At 36.4% G+C, this 25,593-nt stretch overlaps 1 protein-coding gene across 1 annotated transcript in view; it reads left to right on the top strand.

The window, feature by feature from the left end:
* stim2b (stromal interaction molecule 2b) overlaps positions 1 to 25,593 on the top strand; it is a 47,262-nt gene that overhangs the window by 9,356 nt on the left and 12,313 nt on the right. Inside the window, exon 2 of the mRNA XM_026268672.1 lies at positions 21,065 to 21,195. Within this exon, the coding sequence (XP_026124457.1) occupies positions 21,065 to 21,195 (131 nt within the window). The remainder of the gene's footprint in view (positions 1 to 21,064; positions 21,196 to 25,593) is intronic.

The raw sequence follows: 25,593 nt of genomic DNA, 5'->3' as shown, positions 1-25,593 counted from the left end.
TTTGCTTAAGTGTTTCTTTCTTTAATTGCTAATGCAACCTTTTCACACCACAGACTGAACCAAATTAAGCATTGCATCCGACATTATCAAGATGAATTTGTTGTTCTGACAGAGTTTAACCCTGAGTTATTGTCATATTTTATTACCAATTTCTAAACTACAGCAAATAAACTGTGATATTGTAAGAAACGTTGAAGGTGTCTGAATACATTTTGGTTTGATTGTGTATTTTATTTTACAGTGAAGACTATGCAGTGCTATTTTAAATGAACACAAACAAACTTAAAAAATGTAAACTTTGTGTAAATATCACAAATAAAGAAATAGAATGAACATACAATACAAATATAATATAGGTGGTTGTCTATTTCAATAATACTGTACTTCATCTTGAAAGAATGTCATATGCATTGCATATCATTCAGGACGAATGCATATCTTTTTCAGAGAGCATGTATATTTTTCATTGAGAGCAGGCCTTATGTTTATTTTATAAATACCATTCCATAACAGACTGATGGAAACATTTAGTCAAGTCAACTAAGTTGACTTTGTTCTACTAAAAAAAAAACTAGACTAAGACTAAAAGACTTAAGACTAGACTAAGACTAAAACTCTTATGATATTTAGTCGACTAAAACTAGACTAAGACTAAAACATTTCAGATGACTAAAATGTGACTAAAACTAAATGGTGTGTAATTCAAAAGACTAAGACTAAGACTAAATCCGAATTTGCTGTCAAAATTAACACTGGTGTTAGGCTACTTGTTCAGTTAAGGGCTCCCAATTGTAAGCACAGTAATGAAGGAATTTCCTGATAATTTCCATTATCATAACAAAAGTGTTCTGAGTGAAAGGTTGATTGTTTTTGTGTTTTCAGATCATTTGAATGCATGTCGTCTTAGAGGCTTAGATGGGTTTGTTTATCTGTTTGTGTGCCTTTTTGGTCTCTGTTCCATGAATATCCTACTTGATGGAAGGCTAAACAGGTCACCGCAGGCCATACTACAATACATAAAATTAAAAGTTTTTATTTATTTTGTATTTATTTTTTACTTTACCATTCTAAAAAGTTTAAGTAGTTGGTAATGCTCAGTTTCATCAAACTGTAAAACTCTCACCATCATGTTTGGGATAAAGTTGTCTGTTAGCATTTTTTTTCAAACAAGGTCATTTTGATCTTGTCCATTTATAATGTGTGTATTATCTAAGTAATCCCTGGTAAACTTGAAAAGAGTGTTGATATGCTCTTTATATTTAATCCAGACAGGGTCCCACTTTATATTAAGTAGCCTTAACTACTATGTACTTAAATCAAAAACTAAGTACAATGTTCTTATCGTGTACCCATTGTATTGCAAAATTTTCAGAAAGATACCCCATTTTAGTCCTTTCAGACCCTATTATTCAGACAGGTGACTGATCTATAAATTCACATTATTGTACTTTCTTTTTGAGACACTAAATGAGATTGTCAAAATAATGTTTAATCTTTTTAAAAGGCTAAATCAGATAACAAGATATGTATTAAAATAAACTTTGGTAAATGAATAAAATTTCAGTACACAGTTCCTCATAAAACTAACAAATAAATCCCACAATAGTGATGAGGTACTTTGAAAGCTGTCTACAGTTTTAGCTTTGTTGTATGAGTTGGCATAAGAAATCCCCTTTTGCACATTTAATGCATTAGCACATTTAATGCCTTTGGGTATTTAGATTGTTTAGCTTCTCAACAAACAAACTGCCTTTTAAGAGGGACATGTTGGCCTGGAAGTATGAGTCTGGGAATTGTGATTTTCCTTTAAAAAAAAAAGAAAAACCCTCAGATGATCTGCGCTTGTCTTGTTCTATCTCTCGACCGAGGTATTATCATTACATAAATCTGAAGTAGGAAGTTAAGCATCGATTTCAAAGCTGCCGTTCACACGCAGGCTGTGTTATGCAGGCCTTTCAATTGTGGACAGACTGGTTATGCAACATTTTTTTAACTGTTATCGTATTAGACTAGTGGGCTTGACATCAGCATAACAGATGATTCAAATAAGACAATCTCAGTGTGATTAAGATGTTGAAAACAGAATTGTTGAATAACTTGGAGTACTTTACCAAAGGTATATGTCTGCAATGGTATTTATTGTATGTGCCTGTCTCTACTGACTGGAGAAGAGCAACTGAATGAATGCTTAGATGGTGCCACTCTGTGTGTACTTCTTCATGTCATATAATGTTTATCATTCCCTAAATGGTGCCTTTTCATCACAGAAACTGCATCTAAAGTTCACAGAGGCAGAATAAATGCATTTACACAAATGCTGAAATAATGTTATGACACAGAGGCGTCATGCTCATTCAGACGTGACGGATCAGGATTTAAACACGGGCCATTTTTTACAATAAACAAAAGTTGTAAAACTAGAGTCAACTGTCCAGACTTGAACTTACTTCAGCCAAGACTTAAACGGTGCATGACACCCACTTTATGACAGTGTTCAGTGTTGCATTATTACAGTGAGTATATTACAGTAATTAATTTTTTCTATTCTTTTTGTTCAGACTGGCATGTTTTTTTTATTATTTTGATTTACTAAAGTTACCTTTTTCTTAAAGACATTACATCAAAATTGTTAAATGTTACCCTTGACCACAAAACCAGTCATAAGGGTCAATTTCTCGAATTTGACATTTATACATCATCTAAAAGTTGAATAAATAAGCTTTCCATTGATGTATGGTTTATTAGGATCAGACAATTTTTGGCCGAGATACAACTATTTGAAAATCTGGAATCTGAGAATGTAAAAAAAATCTAAATATTTAGAAAATTGCCTTTAAGGTTGTCCAAATGAAGTTCTTAGCAATACATATTACTAATTAAAAATAAGGTTTTGATATATAAATGGTAGAACTTTTACAACATATCTTCATGGAACATGAGCTTTACTTAATATCTAAATGATTTTTGGCATAAAAGAAAAATCTATAATTTTGACCCATATAATGTTTTACCCCAATGACTAAATCCAGGGTCACAAATATATATATATATATATATATATATATATATATATATATATATATATATATATATATATAAAAAATAAATTAAGGATAATATGTCTGTGCACATTACTATTATTTTGGTCACACTTTAATTTGGGGACCAATTAACTAAATATTAACAAGGACTTCCCCCCAATAAATTTGCTGCTGATTAATAGTAATAATGCTTATTAATATTAATAATCAAAAACATTTACATGCCCACTCTCTTCTCTGATGACATGTAGCCTATATCAGTGCAAGAGTTTGCAGTTGCAGTTTGCATTTAATGTTGACGTAAAAAACATATTTTAGATCTAATTCTTTTGAATGTTTATTGTCTCTTTGTCCACAGCAAAGTCTGTAATAGCATCAGCACTGCTGCATACATTGTTGTTGTCACTTTCCATTTCCATTCATTTGTCTGGTAATCTCTTTATCTTGTCTGATTAAAAGGAACTCTGCCAGAATAGTCGTTTTCCGTAGACATCGTCTCAACACAAACAGAGCTATTAAGCTATTAGTTATTCCTTATTGCTTGTTGACCTGATACGAAACAGGAAGCATGGTCCGGCTTTGTGAGCAGCATCAGAGCAACTGTAGCACAGTTTTTTCCTAAAGCAGTTAAGCACAAGCCCCTCTCTGCAGCCGATTCTAAAGATTTTATTAGTAATATCAATCCCAGTGCTGATTGACAAAAAAAAATAATGATAATTAACATTACCCCTAACCCAAACCTACATTCAAACCTGCCAGTATATCTTGATAGATAGCTCATCAGTGGATCTGTTTATGATTTTTCTGAAGTCTTGACTGCGTGATTGAGTTGACCAGTGAAAAGGCTGTGGGGCAGGGTTTGACTAACTGCTTTGAGGAGTGAAAGAACACACTTTGAGAATCCAGTGCACAGAAAAGCCTTAAAGGGATAGTTCTCACAAAAATGTTAGTTCTGTCATCATTTTGTCACCCTTATGTCATCCCAAACCCGTATGATTTTCTTCTGAAGATAATTTGAATATCTGGCTATCATCAATAGATCATCGTCTTTCGATGCACCCCGGCCAGAGGAGGTTATCATGGGGCAGACAGCACGTTGCCTGTTACGTCATTTGGGCTGCCTTGTTGTGCACAGTGGCACTGAGAACATTTTATTTCAGACACTGAAGTCTCTTTAAGTTTCCATATGTAATAGAATTAGTCCCACGAATCGTTCGGTTTGTAATGCGTACCGAACCGAAAGCCTCATACCAAAGAGTTCAATACAAATGCGTGTGGTGTATCGTTACACCCCAATAAAGATGTACTTAAGTCTCACTCAAGTCAGTATTTAATTGTAAATAGCATGCAGTTAAGTGTCTAAAAACATTACATTCACATTCTTAAGCATAATATTATCAAAAGATAACTGATCCCAGTCTAAACTTGGACGCTAGAAGTAGACGTCATAATCTAGACCGTCTATCTGATCTGATCATGCTTTCCGATTAGATCTAATGGAATACAGTCACGCGCGTCTGCTTAGATGGAACGCTAGATGCCATCAATTCCTTTGGGTTCTCAGTCTGGGAATATCCTGCATGTCTGCTTCCTGTCGTCACCACAAGATTATGACCTAGACACTATTCTCACTTGGGGTAATGAATTGAACCCCTCAGGGTCTATATAAATACACACAGACACAAACACATGCTTCAGTTGTTATAGAGCTCCAGGCCAAGTAACACAATGATTCAATTGAAAATAAAGTAGGTGGTCCCACTTTATGTAAGGTGGCCTTAACTACTATGTACTTACATCAGAAAATAAGTACATTGTGTTCATATTGTATTGCAAAAACACTTTTGCTGCTATTAAGGTGGGATACGGATACGTTTAGAGACATATTTGGTGGTATGGGTAGGTTTAAGCATGGGGTAAGGTGTAGTTCATGGGTCAAAAGTTTAATTATAAATGCAATGACACAAATTAATTACTGATGTAATTATGCAGGTATATAAAAATACAATGTAAACATGTATGTACACTATACATGCATTTTCCCTAATGATTAATTTTAATGTAAGTACATAAGGCCAACTGTTATAAAGTGGTACCAGGTAGTTTGTGTGCAACCAAGAATATGTTTATATTCTTTTCTTTACAGTTACTGTAAGAAATGTGTGTGGTTAGCCATGCAAAACACACCACCATGGTACTAGGCTGTTGTGGATTGGCTGTGTGGTAAGAGGTTTTTTAGTGAATTATTCTTTAAAGAACTGTTCACTGAAAGGTTCTTTGGTGAATCAAAAAATATTTCTTTTATGGAATCACTGAGAAAACCCACTTTTGAATCCTGCCTGTAGACAATCTCCAGGTGACTGTCTGTAGGATACTCTTGAATTAAGCCTTTAAGGTCAACACACACTCATGTGTCTCTGATGGGTCTCCAGACTCTGTTGTGCTTGTCTAAGACCACAAAGACCTTTTTTTGCAAAAAAAAAAATAAATAAGTGGTAAGGGTAATGTTTTAATTGAACTGAAATGATTCCCCAAAGTCCTGCATCATCCCACTGGTATCTCAGTTCATGCAGAAAATTGTGCCCAATGGAAATGTAGGTCACTTTATTGAGCTGGATTGTGCAGCTTGTTTTGTGCCATTCTTTAGAAGAACTGAAGGAGTTCTTTGTTATCTGGTGTGTGTGGCTGTGATGTGAGGTTTACATGTCACTTCTAGTCTGGTCTTCATATACTAGCTGCTTTCACTAGGTGATGGCATACATTTCACTTTATGTGCTGACTGGACTCCATATAAATGGACTCAATTCAAATTCTTGGATATAATCTTCAGTTTCAGTGGAATTCTCAGTTAAGTTCTTAATAGCACATAACCCGGATGATTTGTAATTGTTATAGATTTAGAACTATATAACACAGGTATCACAACGGAGAGCATCACATGCCAAACGCTTAGCTGTAACATCCGTTGGCATAATACTAGAAAGGGAACGACATGGAGGTGCTAAGACCCACTACAGAGCAGAATAATGGCACCCATTAGTCCAGCTGTGGTCCCTAGATTACATGTCCTTGATCTGCCCCACACTCACATTCACACAGAATGCACAGTCCACAAATGCATATGGGGATCCTTCAGATATTTTCTTGACTGAAGTGCTATTGAAGTGGCTCTTTATAATTTATCCTGCTTTCCTCTCCTGAAGGTCATGTTACATTAGTCACTGTTCATTCTTTTCTTTATTTATAGCCGTGTCAGTATGTCTCAAATGTCCACTGTCCATGCTGTCATTTTGCAAGTGATGAAATCAGATCTGTTTGTTAAAACATCTGTATCGGGTTTATCTACATCGATTGCTTTAGTAATGATGTAAGCGTCAGGCATCAACACAATGCCAAGAGTCTTTCCCAGACAACACTGGAGAGTAGCTGTCTGTATGGAAAACTGGCTGCTGTTCATGCTGATAGCTTGCTGTTGTGTTAAAGGAATAGTTCACAAGAAATAGAAGAACATTTGCAGAAAATCGAATCACTCTCATGCCATCCAAAAACATATTTGGAAAAATGTAGCACTGTATCATTTGCATGCTAAAAAGATCCTCTGCAGTGAATGGGTGCCATCATAATTAGAGTTCAAACAACCAAAGGATATCTCAGCAGTCCATAAGAAAATCAATCGTCAAGACTTTCGCTTTCTCTAGTAGAAAAAGTGAACTCGTCTTAATCAGGAGACAAAATATGAATTGATCAAGCAAAGATAGTTTACAAGCACAAATTTATTTTTAGATTTTCCCTGTTAAAAAAAAAAAACAGCATATGCTGGATAGGTATGTTTTGAATTATGACAGCAGGCCATGAGCTGGTTTAGCTCAGGACAAGCTCAAACCTATCTTCTGCTCAAACGGATCTAATGATATGATCATGCGCAACTAGTCAGTAAATCTGTTTCTGATTACAGCTAATTCGCCATCACCTGCTTTTAAATGGAGTGGCATTTAATAGACAGAGCCCTAGATCATTGACAAGCTACGCAATATCACGTTCATTATCGAAGGCGATTCATCTGTGATAATGAACGCGATATTGCGTAGCTTGTCAGTGATCTACGGCTCTGTCTATTAAATGCCGCTCCATTTGAATGCAGGTGTTGGCGATTTAGCGGTAATCACAGAACCAGATTTACCTACAAGATGCGCATGATCATATAGTTAGATATATCGGCCAGCCCTAGTTCTGACTGCTAAAAAACTAACTGGTTTAAGCCTTATGTTGTGTTATGCTGCTAACCACACAAACACTTGAGAATAGAAGCAGATTCATTATGAAAGCTTGAAGTAGTACTGTTCATGGGTGAGGAGATGAAGGCATATGTCGGATGAAAGGAATAGCAGCAGCTTCTTGTTTCAGGGACTTTCCCACTTCTTCAGGGTCAGAGAGAGTGAAAGAGAGTCTGTTGCTCTGCGGGTCTTGCATCTTCACTGTGCAAAGAAACCCAAATCAGACTGACAGAGTGTATTTAGGGTGTGCTCTATAAAGAAGAAAAAAGCTGTCACTTCTCTGTCACTAGAAAAACAACCAACTCAAAAACCATTGAAAGCAGTAGTGAAAAATGAATGTCACATTGGCACACGCAGTTTTTTTTTTTATCTCTAACTTCAATGAGGGCCTTCAACACTTTGTCTACAGTAGGCAATATGACAGAGATCGCTTTCTCTAACAGACCCAGTATTCTTCAAAAAGCTTTTACACCTACAGGAATGACACTAGTGTAATATCAGCTTATAATGGACCATGTTTTTCTCCTATAACAGCTTCACAGCAAGTATCGATACTATATAATCTATACAGGTGCATCTCAAAACATTTGAATATCATGGAAGAGTTCTTTTTTTTGTAATTTTAATTTAAAAAAGTAAACTTTTTATATTCTAGGGTCTAGGTAGTTTTTTGTTTTAATTCTGATGGTTATGAATTACAGCTTAAAAAAAAAAAAAATCAGTATCTCAAATATTTTGAATATTTTCTCAAAGAAAAAAAAAGATTTACAAAACAGAAATGTTCAAGATCTCCCAAACAGGCCCCTCTTGCATGGATTACTTGCTTAAATGTGGCGTGGCATGAAGGCAATCAGCCTGTAGCACTTCTGAAGCATTATTGAAGCCCAGGTTGCTTTGATAGCGGCCTTTAGCTTCTCTGTATTGTTTGTCAGATGTTACACATAATATCTAGGTCATATATTTGTATATAAAACTCATCTGTTTAGCTGTGCATTTATTGAATGAGCACTGTGCAATGTCCGAACTGATTGCCCTATATTTTCACTGTTTTTTAATTTTATTTTATGTAAAATCATTTTCTAACTGTTTTAAAATCATTTTAAATAAGTAAATTTATTAATAATTATGAAAGTTTTAAAATTGCTTGTTTTATTCTTGTTATTATTTTTCTTCATTATTATTTTAATTTATTTTATGTAAAGCACTTTGAATTACCATTGTGTACGAAATGTGCTATATAAATAAACTTGCCTTGCCTGCTTTGCCTTGCCTATATTTATATGTGTAGCAATAGCCAAAAATGCATTGAATGGGTCAAAAAGATAAATTATTAGGATATTAATTAAAGATCATATTTCATGAATATATTTTGTAAATTCGCCACCGTAAATATATAATTACTTAAATTTTAAGTAATATGTAATATGCATTGGAAAGGACTTCATTTGGACAGCTTTAAATAAGATTTTCTAAATATTTAGAGTTTTGCAAGATCCAGATTTTCAAATAGTTGTATCTCAGTCAACTATTTCCATACATCAATGGAAAGCTTATTTATTCAGCTTTTAGTTAATGTATAAATCTCAAATTCGAAAACTGTCCCTTAAAGCGTTGGTTCCCCCCAAAATGAAAATTATGTCATTAATAACTCACCCTCATGTCATTCCAAACCAGTAAGACCTCAGTTTATCTTCGGAACACAGTTTAAGATATTTTAGATTACCATTTTTGGGTGAACTAACGCTTTAAAGGCACAATATGTAAATTTTTGCCACTAGAGGTCAAAACAATAATAAAGGATAATATCACGGATAAAGTTGTGATGTAATTTTTTTATTCTTAATTACACCTTGCACAGTTATTCAAACAGCAAATACATTACACTGAAAATGCGAGCAAAGAAAATTTACTGCACATTGTGAAAGAACATTTTGACTGACTTAAGTCTAGCACGAGTATAAGCACTCTCAAATAAACTCTCCTTATAATCAGTTAAGCTGTCTATTTATGGTTTGATGAATGAATCTTGTACATCATACGTAGGCTACAGCTGCACTTTGTAGTTTATAATGAGAGAATTTGCGTGAGAGCTGAATTCAGCCAGTGTGTGCAGTGAACAAAAAAACTTGTATTAATGTTTCTGATTGGTCATCGCATTCTTGAGCTCAGAACCGGTTTGTCACAAGTTTCGGAAAGTTTTTTTCGAGTATGGGTCTGTGTGACGTTAGATGGAGCGGAATTTCCTTATATGGGTCCTAAAGGGCACTTCTCCCGGAAGAGCGCGCGCTCCCGTATAGTAGAGCAGAGACGAGACATTCACTGTCCAGAGCGAGAGCGAAATGTCTCAAAAGAAGTGTGTTTTTGGTTGCTAGAGCAAGACAACCCTGCACAGATTACCAAAAAAAAAAAAAAACATCAAGGGACCAGTGGATGCTTTTAAAGAGTATCGACGGAGTTGTGCAAGTGTTTTTGTTTGTTCCGTGCATTTCGAAGATGCTTGTTTTACAAACAAGGCCCAGTTTGACGCCAGATTTACATATCGTTTATTTCTTAAGGATAATACAGTCCCAACCAAAAAGGGTCACGATCGTGTGTTGGAACCGCAGGCGGTGAGTAAAACTGCTTCAAATATCTCTGTGTTGTTAACTTAGCTATTGGCTTGTAAATCTTTAAAGAAAAAAAAAAGACGACATAAAGTGGAACTTAGTCATTTTCCAAAACCGCTAAGTGTAACGGAGGCCAGCGAGTAGTGCTGTGCAGGTAAACCTCCCCGATCTTAAGAGACGCACTAGCAACAGATGCTAGTGGCTGTAGCCATTTAGCCTCCTTGTTAGAGGAGACCCGGGTTCGAGCCCCACTCGGAGCGAGTGCGAGGAGCATCAGGAAGGACCCGGGAGAGAGGGGTTACATAAGCAAATATATACAGTTTCAATTAGGGATGGGTACCGAAACTCGGTATTAAACTGGCCCCGGGGCTAAATTATGAAAGACCGTAGTATCAGTAAGATCTGACGTTACCGGTTCTGCTTTCGGTACTGGAGGGGAAAAAATTAATGTACTATGTATTTTTGCTTAAAAATGTTATAGTGCACATTTAATCTCACCAAGCATTTCTAATGTGTGATCATATTAAGAAGTTTGTCTGTGAGATCTGAGAGATCGCTCATGCGCGCTTGCGGAGGCTGTCAGTCACACACACACACACACACACACACCACAACGAGCGCTGCACACGTACAGACATACCAGTATGAAAACCCCCGCTTAGTAATAAAGAGTGACGATGGCGAATAGATTTGCTTAATGATGGTATTGTGCACATTTTATCTCACCAAACATTTCTAATGTGCGACATATTAAGACGTTTGTCTCTGAGATCTGCGAGATCGCTCATGCGCGCCGCGGAGGCTGTCTGTCAGTCACACCCACACACAACAAGAACGAGCGCGGCGCACACACACGCGAAGGGGCTGTTCACATATCGCGTCTTTTGCGTGCTAAAGTTCATTATTTCAAATGCAGGTTTGCAGTATGCGCGCTCCTAATGGAAGCGACGCGGTCGCGACGCGCACGCGGTCCGACGAGCTCGTTTTTTTTCCTGCCGCATCCGCATCGCATCGAGTAAAAAACATCTCAACTTTTCAGAATGCCGCAAGCGCACCGCAGGTCATGTAACTTCCTCACCTTTTCCGTAACAACGTTGAAGCTCAGCCAAGATGAAGGAACAGCTGATAGCTGAATGTGGATTTTTTTATTAATTTAGTAGCAGTGCTACTGCACAGTTTTTAGTGCTGCAAATCCATTCATCCATTGCTGAAATTTCCGCGTCTTCATGGAGAGAGCAGGTCATGGTTGCTTAGCAACGGCAGACTCCTCAGGAGCGCAAGTGCCCGAAGGATTTTGGGGAAAAAATCAGAAAGCGGCACGCCTAGTGTTTTCCACACGTTTTTAGACGCGATATGCAAACGGCCCCTTTCAGTACAAAAACTCCTGCTTAATACAAAGAGTGACGATGGCGGAGACAGTAAAACGTACTAAAGTGTGGTTATACTTCACTAGAGTGGATGCAGTGGTTGTCATAAGTGCAACAAAATTTTTGCATGTAAGGGCGGAAACACAAGCAATCTGTCAAAGCATCTTTCAAAAGTGCATTATGTGCAAACAGAGAAATGCACGGTTTTCGACTGCCTAACACAACTCAAAGTACCGATAAGAATACCGTTAAAGTACCGGACCGTTAAGCAGTATCGGTAAGAGTAGTAATACTGTTAAAACCTTAACGATACCCATCCCTAGTTTCAGTACATACCACATAGATACGCTGTTGTAGTCATTTCTGCTGCTGCTCTTGTTCAGTTTCAGCCTCGGGATCTGATTCTGGATCATAAATAAACGGCTGAATCTGACTGTTAGCCATGGTTTGTTTTGGATGATGTTTTTTTTTTCCTCACGTTGATGTCACAACTTCCAAACGCTCTCAACGCAAAAGCCTACTCGCGCTCGTGATTCCTTAATTAAACTGTTTTTATTACTATATTTTAATGTTTCTTTTGTCAGACAAAGGAATGCATATTATAATGACTGAAACGCGGTCCATTAAGACTAGGACTATACATAACCAGCTCTCAAACATTAATCTGCATTAATGAAATCAAATACACATACGATAAAGTCAGTGGTTGTGCTGTGACTGATGTCGGCTATACTTGCTCGTAAAATAGAGTTAGAAGCAACAGAATATTTTTTTTTATTTTTTTTTTTACTGAAAGTGCTGCTCCTCTTTGCACTCGCTGAACACAGGAGAAGCAGAGAGAGAGGCTCACACTTGGAAAGAGAGAGCTCGCGCTCGTGCGGCAGCACCAGAAAGTCTCATAGACTATATAATGATTGCCCAATTTTCAGTTTCTCTTAAAAATAGATTTTGAGTTTTACGCCATGTTGTCTAATGTCGGTTCCTCCTCCTTAGATCCTCTGAAACAAGTATGTGAAAAAGATTTTGGAACTAATCTCAGTGACGATGATTGGGTTTCGGCCTGTACTGGCATCTACTTTAGAGGCGCATCAATATCAAAACCATGAGCAAAGCTTCAAGTTCATTTACAGGACTTATTTAACAACGGTTCGCCTCCACAAGATCTTTCCTAATGCTTCCCAACTGTGTTTCAAATGTAAGTCTAATATTGGTACGGTCATGCATGTGTTTTGGGACTGTGATATGATCAAGACTAACTGGAAAGAGATACATAAAGCTGTTCAGAAGATTATTGGTAAATCTTTTGCTTTATCCCCAAGTATCTATCTCTTGAACTGTAAAGCTGAATGACATCTCAACCATGATCAAGAATGTGTGTTACATTTCTGTACCTTTTTGGCGAGAAAACGTATACTTTTGTTGTGGTCCACTCGTCATGTCCCTTCCATCAATATGTGGTTGAGTCAAGTTGCCACATATCTACCTTTAGAAAAACTAACCCGTGATCTACACCGGAAGTCTAACGACTTTTGTCGTGTTTGGTCCCCTCTTTGGAATTTCCTTGAGAAAGTATGTTGATTGTCTTTATTTCTTGATTTTTGTTTGGACTGGTGCTATTGCCCTTCATTCAACCCTTGAACTATCATTGTATAACTGTATGATGGACTGTATGATGGATGACTGTGTATAATGCTATGGGACACCTATACCATGGTTTTGTTACTGTAAAACTATATTAAAAAAATGATTGCCCAAAAAGTCGTTAAATTTGTCGCTAGTCGCTTTTTTGGGAAAAAGTCGCTAAATCTATCTAGCGGCAAAGTCGCCAAGTTAGCAATTCCACTGCCCAGCGGACCGGCTTCAAACGTCTCGCAATTTTTGATAGGTTATTACTTGTGAGGTGTAACCAATCGGATAGCGCTGCGGGCAGGACATTGAGCAAATCTGCAGAGTGGTGAATACAGAGAGGCTGAGCGGCAGCTATATCAGAGCGAGCTAAAGTAGCGCATTTTAAAATAAAATTTACTTTTCAAACCATGGATCCGTGATAAGTTTTGTGATCCATCTCGCCACTAGTGTAGTAGCACTGATCACTTTGAGGGGGGGATAAATTTATCCCCACCAGGGATAAAATTAATTAAGTAGAGGCGGGGATACATTGACCAGAAAGGGGAAATCCCACACGTCCCCCTGCTCCCCCCCATATATATATATATATATATATATATATATATATATATATATATATATATATATGTATATATGTATATGTTTATGTATATTTTTTGTATGATGGATTCTAAGGCCGGTGACACACTGGCTGCGTGGCGTGAGCGTGGCGTTTCTGCTGCTTCTGAATTGCGTGACGGCTGCTTCGCGTTTTCTGTGTCTTTTGCACACCAGAATCGTGCCTGACGCGGCGCTGGCGTGCTGCTGCGCTGCTGCCACTGTAGGTGACATAGAGGGAAGCCGCCAAGGCGCCGACAGACCAGGATCTTGTCTTCACGACAACAATATCTATACTTCATGTTGAGCATAAATATAAAGCCTACTGATAAAGGACACCGTCAACAGTATTGACGGCAAAATAGATTATGTTTGACAGGTGCAATATGCCAGTGTGTCACCGGCCTAAGGTTTTCAAAAGGAATTACGGGAGTGTGAACAACACTACAACTATGAAAAAAACTATTGTAATTCAAGCAGCTTCCGTTGGCATTTAAACAGACCTTTGCTCTTAATTCCGATTGGACCAACGCAATAACGAAATATGATCAGGTCTAAAAACTGAAACTGTTGATGCTGCATTTTACACTTCAGAAAAGTTATATATTTTTTTAAATATGAGCAGGCCTACAAGCTGGGATTGGTAGTGCTGCACTGTAGTAATAGTATTTATTTATATTTTTCATTATATTTTATTATATGATATTGGTTTGAGACTGGGAGTATTTTATTTAGTGGAGAACTTTGCAGCAGTATTTTATTTCTTATTCTTTTTTTAATTATTCTTATTCTTATTTTATATATATTTTATTAAAAAGTATCTAAAAAAGTGTAAACAATTTTAAAAAAATAAAAAGTTTATAGTGATATACATATATATATATTTTATTTTTTGGGGGAATTTCTCTGGATTTAAAGATCATTGGAACTTTTGGTACATTAATAAATGCACAACTGTGTGAAATATATCACACTGTGCAAGTAGTAAAATCTTACATATTGTGCATTTAACTTGTTTTGTGGTTCAGGGTCACATATATTAGATTTTTATGCAGCTATATTTTTGAAGCAGTGCTCAGTGAGAAATAGTAAATCAAGTCATCTTTTTTTGGAGATTTTACTTTGCATTGTGGGTAAAGTGGGCTGAAGTGCTAGAAGACTTAGCATATGCTTTGAGGTTAGTTGTAATCCAGCTCTGCAGGCCCCCCAAAAACAGGTGTGTTCTCAAAGGCCACTTATCCGGCTTCACAAACTGCTAGAGTTACACATTCTGTAGCTGTGTTGTTATGTGCTGCACTTCCGCATTAACTTTGTTCGGCTAATTGATTGTGGATAGACCGAAGGCCTAATTATTCCAGTGGCGCCTCGGATGTGGTCAAAGGTTAAATCCATCATTCTCTGATGTCAGCTCTGTGGACAGTGAGCGAGGTGTGGTCATAACATACTGCAATACTGTACGTGCTCTAGTGGAGTTTTATCAGTTAAATTGATCTACTGCAAATACACTTGTGTCCATATAAGTTGTTTGTCATTCAGTTTTTCCCATGTAGACTCGACATTGCCGTATTCTAACTGAAATATAATCAGCAGTTTACAATGCTGTTGCACAATGTTTACCTTCTCAATCTCAACAAAGTTCTCGATGGATGCTTGCCATCAGACTGCTGATGAAGTCATTGGATGAGTGGCAAAACTTCTTCAACCACTGGAAAATAAAGCGTAAATGCTCTTGGGGAAAATTTGTTCAGAAATTCCTGGATGTATGCCTTTTGTAAAGCTGAAATGGAAATTTGAAAAAGGAGTAAAACTGGAGATTTTTAAAGGTCTGGTTGTGCCAGTGTAATAGAGCTATACCACACTGCTCTAGTACTGTTGTTGACCATATTTGATGTCTTTCCCTGCTTAAATGCTAGAAGTCATGTTTGTGGTGGTGGCATTCTAGAGAACCTGTAGGAGAGGTCGCAGGAAGTGGTTCCAAACAAACAGGAACTCGCAGTTCTTAAACAGGAAGTTCAGAGGGTTGCCTACTCTCAATATTCACTATGACGTGGCTTTGAGAAGTCAGATTAATAAAGAACTGTTTGACAAGAGCTGTCTCTCTCATGATATTTGCTGAAGAAATATAGTGCCAGTGTCAATGGAAATGCAAATATCACTATAACCAAATGCTTTCATTCTAAACAAATGTTAACAAGGCATTTGTCTTTATATTTAGACTACTGTTCACAGTGTCTATGATTTGGCAGTGATCTAAAGGAGGCCTACTACTTGTTTGACCTATTTCATTTCAGTATGAGACCACCAGACACTCTGTATTCACTGTTCTCACTGTACAGGTTTCCTCTAATATATGTAAACACAAGTAACACCTAAACCAGCGGTTCACACATTGTGACACACTTTTTAGATGATTACTTGATACTTGATTTTTATAGGACTAAGTCTTTCTTTCTTTCTTTCTTTCTTTCTTTCTTTCTTTCTTTCTTTCTTTCTTTCTTTCTTTCTTTCTTTCTTTCTTTCTTTCCAAATTGAATAGTGTTGTCGCAGATTGTGCTTTTTTAAACACTACTGCATTACCTTTATGTAGCTAGCTGTATAGCTAAATAATCTTGAAACCATAGGTTAGAACAGGTGGGAAATAAAAAAAAATAAAAACCTCACAGGATTTCTGATGCTGATGACCGTTGAAATGCATCCTCACAAACTGTAAAAAAAAAAAAAAAAAAAAAGGAGAGTTGCCTGGCCTTAATCGACTTGCTGTGACCCCTTCAGTTAGGCAATGTGTGCGTGTCAGTGTGACTTCTGCATTTGTCATTAGGCCGTGGAGGTAAGAGGGTGGACCTCCCCCCTCTTTCAAACTGACTGACCCTATCGGAGAAGTTTCTTCATACAGCGGGGACCACGCTGGATGTCCGTCTTTATGTTAAAGTCACAGTATGTGCGACTACCTCTACACATCATCTGCAAACACAAACGGATCATGTGTGGTTCTTCTCCCTCTCATGACTGCACACTGCTCTCTTTTCTTATCCTAGTGCAAAAACTGATCTTCAGTGTTGCTTATACAATCATAGATAAGTATCTGGTGTAATTAAGTCTCTGTCTCCCTCTGCGTTGGTGGTTAGTCACTCATGTCTTGAGTTTCAGCTTCAATCCGCACATTCCTACTGTAATGGCACACAAGCTCTGTCTCCTTTTCTGGAAGTATGAACTTGTGGATTGTGAGCTTTGTCAGATTTTGAAAAAAATATTGTAAGTATTTTAACACACACTTATGCAATATCATAAGCAGAGGATTATAGGTGCCCTGTCCATGGAGGAATAATATGCCTTTTTATGGAGGTTCAGAAAGACAGAAGCAAAAGGGGTTGGTGAGGGCCGTTTTTACCATTACCTTTTTGCTTTTAAACTGTTGTTATGATTTGGTGATCTTGCTAATTTGAAACAGGAAGTTAGGAAATTCAAAAAAAAAAAAAAAAAAAAAAAAAAAATAATAATAATAATAATTAATTAAAATAAAATCAGGCCAAGTAATGTGCTTTGACTGACAAAAAAAGTTTGGGAATCCCTAAATGTATCATAAGGATAAGAATGTGTTTAAATTACTCCTGAATTCATAAATCCATGTGTCATTTTTTATGGCTTTTGAATTATGGTGATATTACATCATTATTGCCTCAAAGTTATGATGAATTGACTTGTATTTATTTTTTGTTTCATTATTATTATTATTATTATTATTATATGTATCTTGTAAGGCTGATGTGATGATTTAACGTTACAGTAAATTTAAAGTAATAAAGTTGCAAAAACAGCACTGTTGTTTTAGTTGAAAATGAATACCATATTGCACAAATTTGACCCATGTTGACATGTTGAGATACTGGTAGCATGATAAAGCAAGGGTGGTCCAAAACTAATAGAGGTCCCTGATCCAGAACTGGTATTATTCCCGTCCCATGACAGCATCTCAGGGGGAAACTGGTAAAGATGCATGAACCATTCCACTTTCTCTCAGATTCTCCCTCTTTCTTTGAAGTAATGTTTTACTTTCAGTATGCGTCACCTTGCTGCATTTCATTGAGCTACTCATTTGACTGGACTTCTCATCTTAACTCTCTAGAGAGGCCCAGTCTAGGAGACTGTCACAGCAGCCCACCAGCTCCTCTTGACAGCTCATATCTCTCTTGGTTTTTCTCTGTTTTCTCTCCTGCGATGAATGAACACATACTTACATAAAAAGCTGTTCCTATTGCCACATCATCTGAAGCTGATGCGTGTGTTGAGAGTGTTTGAGCAGTGTGCCTACTCCTGTCTGAGCCAGGCATCCATCTGCATTCCGAGTGTCCCAAGCACATATCGTATCTCTCACAGTATGCATTTACTTTACACCCCGCTTCTCTCTTGCAATTCTGTAATTACCAGTTAGATTAAAGGGGCCACACGACTTTGAGAAAAAAGGGATTATTTTAGTCGGTGAATAAAGTACATAACATTTGAGGGTGTTGTACCAATAAAGGTACAATTTCTATGCATTTTCTTTTCAGCGAGTGTATTTACAGAATGCTTATTACCTATTTATTTAGTATTTTCCATAAATAATGTATAATTGTATTAAAATACAGTACAAAATGATACGATGATAATAAATACAATATCCTAAAAAAAAGAGGTGTTTCTTTTTCTTTTTTTATGCTATATTTATGTATAGACATTGATCGCTCTTTTATAGGCATTTTTATACTAACTTTTTATTTGGTGACTTTTCAGATAGAACTGAACAACTGATTTCCTTCGCCATTAAGAATATCCTGAAAAAGAATTGATCAGAGGGGATGTGTGGCTTGTCGTTCGTATAGCTTGAGTTAAAAGTGGCTTTTGAAGATTGTTTGAGAGTTACTTTTCCCTTTATTTCATGGAAAGAAAGTTTTAGCAAGTGGCGGTTCATCTTTTATCTGTGACTCGTGCCTTCATTTAAGGAGTTTGTGTATGTGTTTGAGTGTGTGTGTGTCCGTGTGTATTTCTCATGGAGGCCCGTACTGTTCTTTGTCATTGAGATAAACCACTTCCTGAAAACTGGAAACAAAAATCTATTTATAACTTTGTGCGTCCTAATTTTACACTCACTCATTTTGTTCTCCAGAACTATTTTTGCTATTTGGTCGTGTTTATTCTCCCCCTCACTGTGTCCCTTCCTGCCACATGCTGTATGTGCTAGAGGGGCTTTGTAGTAAGTTTATTAATGTCACCTGAATGAAAAGTGACCTGCACATCATCAGCAGTCTTTTGGTTTTCTTTGCTAATCTGAATATGCTGTTAAAAGTGTTCTGTTTTTATTCCTTTTAATTATGCATACAGTGGACTATGTAAGTATGAGACCACTTGTGGAAATGCTTCTGTTTCGATTTTTGCCACTTTTTTTTTTATTTAAAGGGGTCATATGATGCAATTTCAAGTTTTCCTTTCTGTCTGGACGCAATGAAACACAACACGTAAAAAGTATAAGTCATTTTAATCAGTAATTATGTTGCGCCGGTTTTCTGACCGAGACAGTATCACAGTATGGTAAGGGCAGTAACATTTCCGTCACACGCTTGGCCATCTGGCCAATCAGAGCACACCTAGCTTTTCAGAACAATGAGCTTTGTAAAAAAATTATGTGTTTCAGAAGGCGGGGCATAGAGGAGAAACAATAATGAACATTGTGTAATAATGAAAATAGTATTTTTTTTAACTTAAACTGCATAAACACATTTCATTACACCAAATACACCAAATATGGTTGTTTTTAGCAACATCATATGACCCCTTTAATATAATTTTTAATTTCATATGATCAGCATACAGTTTTACATAAGAGTTACCACAAATTTCAAAATGTCTTTTGTGACGGATGCATTAACTTTTGTGTGAAACCTGATGGTCATGATCCAAAGATTTTAGAAATGGATGCACAAATCTGAACAAAGAGTCACATGGTCTATGTCACAAATGTATTCATTTTATTAGTTTAGTTATTTTTATTTTTTTTATAAAATCCCAAACTCTGTGTGGACTCTGCTGTTTGACGTGCAGCATTTGTAATTGTTAGGCATTTCTTCTTGTCACAGTGTTCCTGTGATGTCACCCATCAGCACAAGGGAGTTTTATGCAAAAAAACACACATGGAAATGAGTGTGGACAGGGACATCTGGTACACAAATATGATTATGCAATCAGACTGGGGAACACATACAAGGCATAATGCAAATACTAAGAAAATACCTTCTTTTGTTTAACTTTGTTTTGCAGAATTTTGAGGTTGTTCAGCCATAAAAGGAAGGACTTTAGTCACTTTTGTTGGTGATACAGTAGCTCTGTGCTTTTCATTCATTTAACATAAATAGTTTTTAACATAACTAGTGTCTGGGGACCCTCAGATCCAACCTTTTAAAAAAAGTGCATTAATTGTGCACGTTAATGTATATCAATGTATATAAACATCTTCTAAAATACTTGTAGAAAAAATTATATAAATGAAATAAGCATACTTAAAGAGAGCATACTTTAAATGTACTAAATTGCAACTTCATCGTGTGTATTTTGAAATAGTTTTGAATATACAAGAATTTCAAGTTTCAGTAGAAATTACCTTATATTATATTTTTGGTTTACCACAAAATGCTTCTACAGTACACTTTAGCCATATTTCTAAGACATTAGAATTAAGAACACTGATTTACAAAAATATAATTAATTTTCATAAATCATGTTTTATCCTGTTTTTATTGTGTTTAACTGTGTTAGTTAGCTGTATTTTTTTTATTACTATTTAATCAAACATGATTTTTTGATTTTTATGATATTATTTTTTTGCAGATGAACTCTTCATATGTAGTTTAATCCTACTTAAAGAGATAAATCACTCAAAAATGAATCCTTTAAAAAAAATCATGCATAACATCACACTCTTCTCATATACTGTATTAAATATTTCTCTTTATGCAAGCAGAGACAGCTGCCTTCAAATTTGAAGGAGATCATGTATTTATATATGTGGGGCTTTTTTGTGTAATGTGTCTGTCGATGGGAAAATGTTCCTGGGCTCCTCATTGATATGTGATGTGTCATCCAATCAGGGCTCTTTTCCAGTAATAGTCTTGTTAAAACTGGATTGATTCTTCTTTCCTCACACGTCTTCTCTTAAATAAGAGCAAGGATTTGATCCAAACGAATACCAGCACCATTTGCCATATCAACAGCATGCAACCTAATAAGCGTGTCAAGACCGGTGAAAGCACACCACCGTAAACAGAGCCCTACAGATGCCCAGACATGCAAATGCTCGCACGTACAGACAGTTAGACAGGATAAAAACTTGATGATTAATATGATTATTTATTAATCAACAACAGAAAGTCTTGTTGACAGGCATTTAAGGCCCGAAAGTGGCCATACATAATAATTATCATCAATTGTCTGCAATAAACTTGTATTGAACTACATTGAAAAGCTTAAGTTTAAGCTTGAGTTTAGCTGGACAAAAGGTAATTGTGTGTCTCTCCCCGCAGACCCGTGTTTAATAGTCATCCCTCCATGTATGAATGAAGCCGACCGCTTCAGTTTAGAGGCACTTCGGCACATTCACAAGCAGCTAGATGACGACAACGATGGAGGAATTGAAGTGAATGAGAGTGTAGAGGTAAGCATATGTTGGTTTGACCTTAAAAATTGTGTTTCCTTACTACTTGCATTTTATTTAATATAATATAAAATGTGTTGGAGTGTGTGGACATGTTTCTGTTTGTGTGCATGCATTTTTTAGAGGGTCGGGGGCTTAAAAACAGGTCAGCAAAGCTTACACCTACCTGGGACCTCAAAGGGCAAAGTTGACATTGGTTCTTGCCTGCAAGAAGAAAGTATTGACATATGAGCACTTCTCCCATAGGGCTGCTACATTACTATGTGTGTGTGCTTTGGTGTGTACATGATGAAAAGGCCATGCATATTCATGTAGGATTTGTATATAATTTGTTTTGAATATGTTAAAGGCTTTTTACATGGTTGAACAGGCAAGTTATCATGTCACTTGAATATGCATGGCTTCCTGGACGTGATCTATACATGAAACACATTCTGTGCCAGTTAAATATAATCTAGTCTGTGACGTGATTTACGTGACTTTGAATGCTAATTGCCATTTTGTCTTCCAGAAGGTGTTTAGATGAATTATGTTTTAAGATAACAAAATTATTTTTAAATAAAATTAATCTACAGCCATGTGAATATTTATGTGGAATTAAAATATTGTTTGTTTATTTATTATTAACTTGCGCTTTGTAAGAGCACTTTATGAATAAAATGTATTCTTATTTTTATTATGACAGTTTATCATAAGGTTATTTTCTTTTATATTGCCGTGATCAATGAACATTTTTACTAATTTATTAATCCTAATTATTCATCAAATTAATAGTTAATTCATGTTTGTTCGTGACACATTGTTAATTTAATGTAATTTTAAATTAAAAAAAAAAAATATTACTGTATATATATATATATATATATATATATATATATATATATATATGCGCAATGGGCTAATTTTGAACTAGAGACAGTGATAAAAAAGGAAAAAGTGTCGATTTTGGACGCATTTCAGGTTTTAACAAAAATGAGTTAATTAAGCCATCATCTAGTGATCCCAATGCTCCAAATAGTAATTAAACATCTACAATTATAATTATTTGTATGTTTTCTGAGAGTAGTACCTTGTTTCTCTGCTTGCTTCACGCATGGTCATGATAAATATACACATACTCTATACACAGAATGACAGTATTTAAGGAGGTTTTTCACCCAAACATGATCTGTTTTGTCTTTAGTGAATGTTTGGGTAACTGTTGGGGAAAACTGTTTTTTGATGAACCGCTTTTGTTTTAATAATCAGTATATTTGTAATGAAAAAACTGAAGGGATTTTTACATTTTATTTATTTTTATTTTTTACACGTAAAGGTAGAAAGGTAGCTAACAGTACTCGACATTTTGAAAGGGATCCGAGTGAGTGTTCTATAGTGAATGTGTGATTGGTTACAGTTGTGTGTACAATCAGTGCAGTGGATGATGGATGACATGCAACAGTTTGTGTAGTGCGAGAGTCAATGTAATGGAAGGATGTGATTTTGCTTTGGAACCATCAGATAACGAAAAATTTTCAGAATTTTGCCCCATAGATTTTCTATGGGGTTAAGGTCAGGTGAGTTTGCTTGGCCAATTAAGAACAGGGATACCATGGTCCTTAAACAAGGTACTGGTAGCTTTGGCACTGTATGCAGGGGCCAAGTCCTGTTGGAAAATTAAATCTGCATCTCCATAAAGTTGGTCAGCAGCAGCAACCATGAAGTGCTCTAAAACTTCCTGGTATACAGCTGCGTTGACCTTACACTGGACCTGAAGCAACGTGGATTGTGTGTCTCTCCTCTCTTCTTCCAGACTCTGGGACCCTGATTTCCAAAGGAAATGCAAAATTTACTTTCATCAGAAAACATAACTTTGGACCACTCAGCGGCAGTCCAGTTCTTTTTGTCTTTAGACGCTTCTGACGCTGTCTGTTGTTCAAGAGTGGCTCGACGCGACAGCTGAAACCCATCTCTTGCATACATCTGTGCGTAGGGGTAATTGAAGCACTGACTCCAGCTGCAGTCCACTCTTTGTGAATCTCCCCCACATTTTTGAATGGGTTTTGTTTCACAATCCTCGTTGTTTTGGACAACTGGTCGTCTTTTGGACACCTGTCAAGTCAGCAGTCTTCACCTTGATTGTGTAGCCTACAGAACTAGACTGAGAGACCATTTAAAGGCCTTTGCAGGAGTTTTAAGTTAATTAGCTGATTAGAGTGTGGCACCAGGTGTCTTCAGTATTGAAACTTTTCACAATATTCTAATTTTCTGAGATACTGAATTTGGGATTTTCCTTAGTTGTCAGTTATAATCATCAAAATTAAAATAAACAAACATTTGAAATATACCAGTCTGTGTGCAGTTAATGAATATAATATACAAGTTTCACTTTTTAAAAATAGGAATTAGTGAAATAAATGAACATTTTGATGATATTCTAATTATCTGACCAGCACCTGTATATCGGCCGATGATTAATGCACATCTCGTCAGTAAAGCTGGTTATCTAATCAGCGGTATACCATCAGGTGCATGATTTCACGTAGAGCAGCTGTTATTTCCCGCTGATTAGATAACTGTCTTTACTGACAAGATGCACATTAATCCTCAGCTGATATTTATTGTGCACCCCTAGGTGTCAATATGCTAGCATTTAGCTTAGCACGATTCATTCCTTATGGCCCAAACAGGGCTGAATTTAGAAGCCACAAAACACTTCAATGTTTTCTAGTGATGGGAAGTTCAGATCATTTTACCGACTCAGACTTTTGAGTCACGTTCAGCAAAATGAACAAATCTGTTTTCAATTCTTTCTTTCATTTTAGCAAAATGTAATTAACATGTTATGTGTTACTTCCCCAGCACATCTAGTACTTACGCAAACGTTGATCACACTACAAACAATACAAAACTAAAATGCTATAAAATACAGAAAAGATGAATTCATTGTTTACCTGGGTCTTCAGTCTGTGATTATCTCACCTCATCTCTTGTCTGACAAGTCTTCGGGTTCAAGTCATTCCTTAATCTTTTGTCAGACCCATACGCTAAACCATGCAATCCGAGCCAGAAAGAGAATTGATTAGTTCATCTCATGAGTCTTTCAGGTCAAGTTGTTCCTTAATCACGTGACAGCCCCATACGCTATTTCTGACATTTCTGTCACTGTGTTTTTGTTACCGTTTCTTCAGGATCTGTGTTGTGTTATTATTTTATAAATAAATAAAACCCTGTTATAAATGAAATATTGATTAATTTGTTTTTTGGACTGTCTATCAGTAAATAAACACTAGGCTATATAATAATATAATAATCCAAGCCTACAATACAAAGTATTTATAGCCTAGTTTGTTCATTTTTAATCCAATTTTGAGTTTGCTGGTATAACAATTGCTTTTCCTAGGCAAACTTGACATTTTGGTCTAATATATGTACAAGAAGATTGCTCAAAAAGGACATAATGACATAAAGTAAAAGCAAATATCATTTTGAATCCTAAACAAGTAACACTACAGTTCTAAAGTCATTTTTGAAGATTAGAATCCACTGTAAAAAAAGAAAAACACAGAAAAAAAATTAATTTGCCATCATATGGACAACATTTAAAGCATAATTATTATAAAAATAATAATAATAAGTACTATGCACCCATTTGTAAGGAAGGTTGTATATTAACTAATTACTCTAGCCAATGTTGTCACGTCACGTGACAAAAAAACGAACAACCCTAAGACCCGAAAGATGAACTGTCACATGATTAAGGAACGAGTCAAAAACCCGACTGACCCAAACTATGAACTAATCATTTCTCTTTCTGGATCAGATTGCATTGGGTTAGCGTATGGGGCTGTCACATGATTAAGGAATGAGTCAAAAACCTGATAGACCCAAACTATGAACTAATCATTTCTCTTTCTGGCTCAAGACAGCATTGACTGACACAGGTGAATTACTACTAGTGGAACAGAACCTATAGAATATTGCACATGCGTGACTGAACAAATCATCCCCCGAGACGACTCGTTTTTCCCGAGTCACATTAAATATTAATTCAAAATGAACGAATCGTTCAAGAACGACACATCACTAAGGTTTCCCTATTTAAAGACAGTTACATGAGTAGTTACACAAGTAAGTATATGCTGACACAAAATAAACAAAGAAAGCACTACTCTATTCGTGCATCTTCTGGGGTCTTCTCGGCGAGAAGGACACCACAACGAGAACGCGAATGAGTTCAATTCAAGGCAACAGCTAACCTCTTAGAGAGGGCTGAGGCATGCATGCTAGTGTCTTCCACTGCCGGTGGGCAGACCACTTAAGTCTGCCGCGTCCCATACAGGAGTCACATATGGAGGTTCCAAGATCTGGACACTGGTGCCACACGGTGCTGAGCCCCTGAGATAGGAGGTCCTTCCT

Source organism: Carassius auratus, chromosome 7, assembly GCF_003368295.1.
Source record: "Carassius auratus strain Wakin chromosome 7, ASM336829v1, whole genome shotgun sequence".
NCBI classification, from domain to species: domain Eukaryota; kingdom Metazoa; phylum Chordata; class Actinopteri; order Cypriniformes; family Cyprinidae; genus Carassius; species Carassius auratus.
Note: the sequence above shows the minus strand (reverse complement) of the source record. Positions and strands in the feature narration are given on the sequence as shown.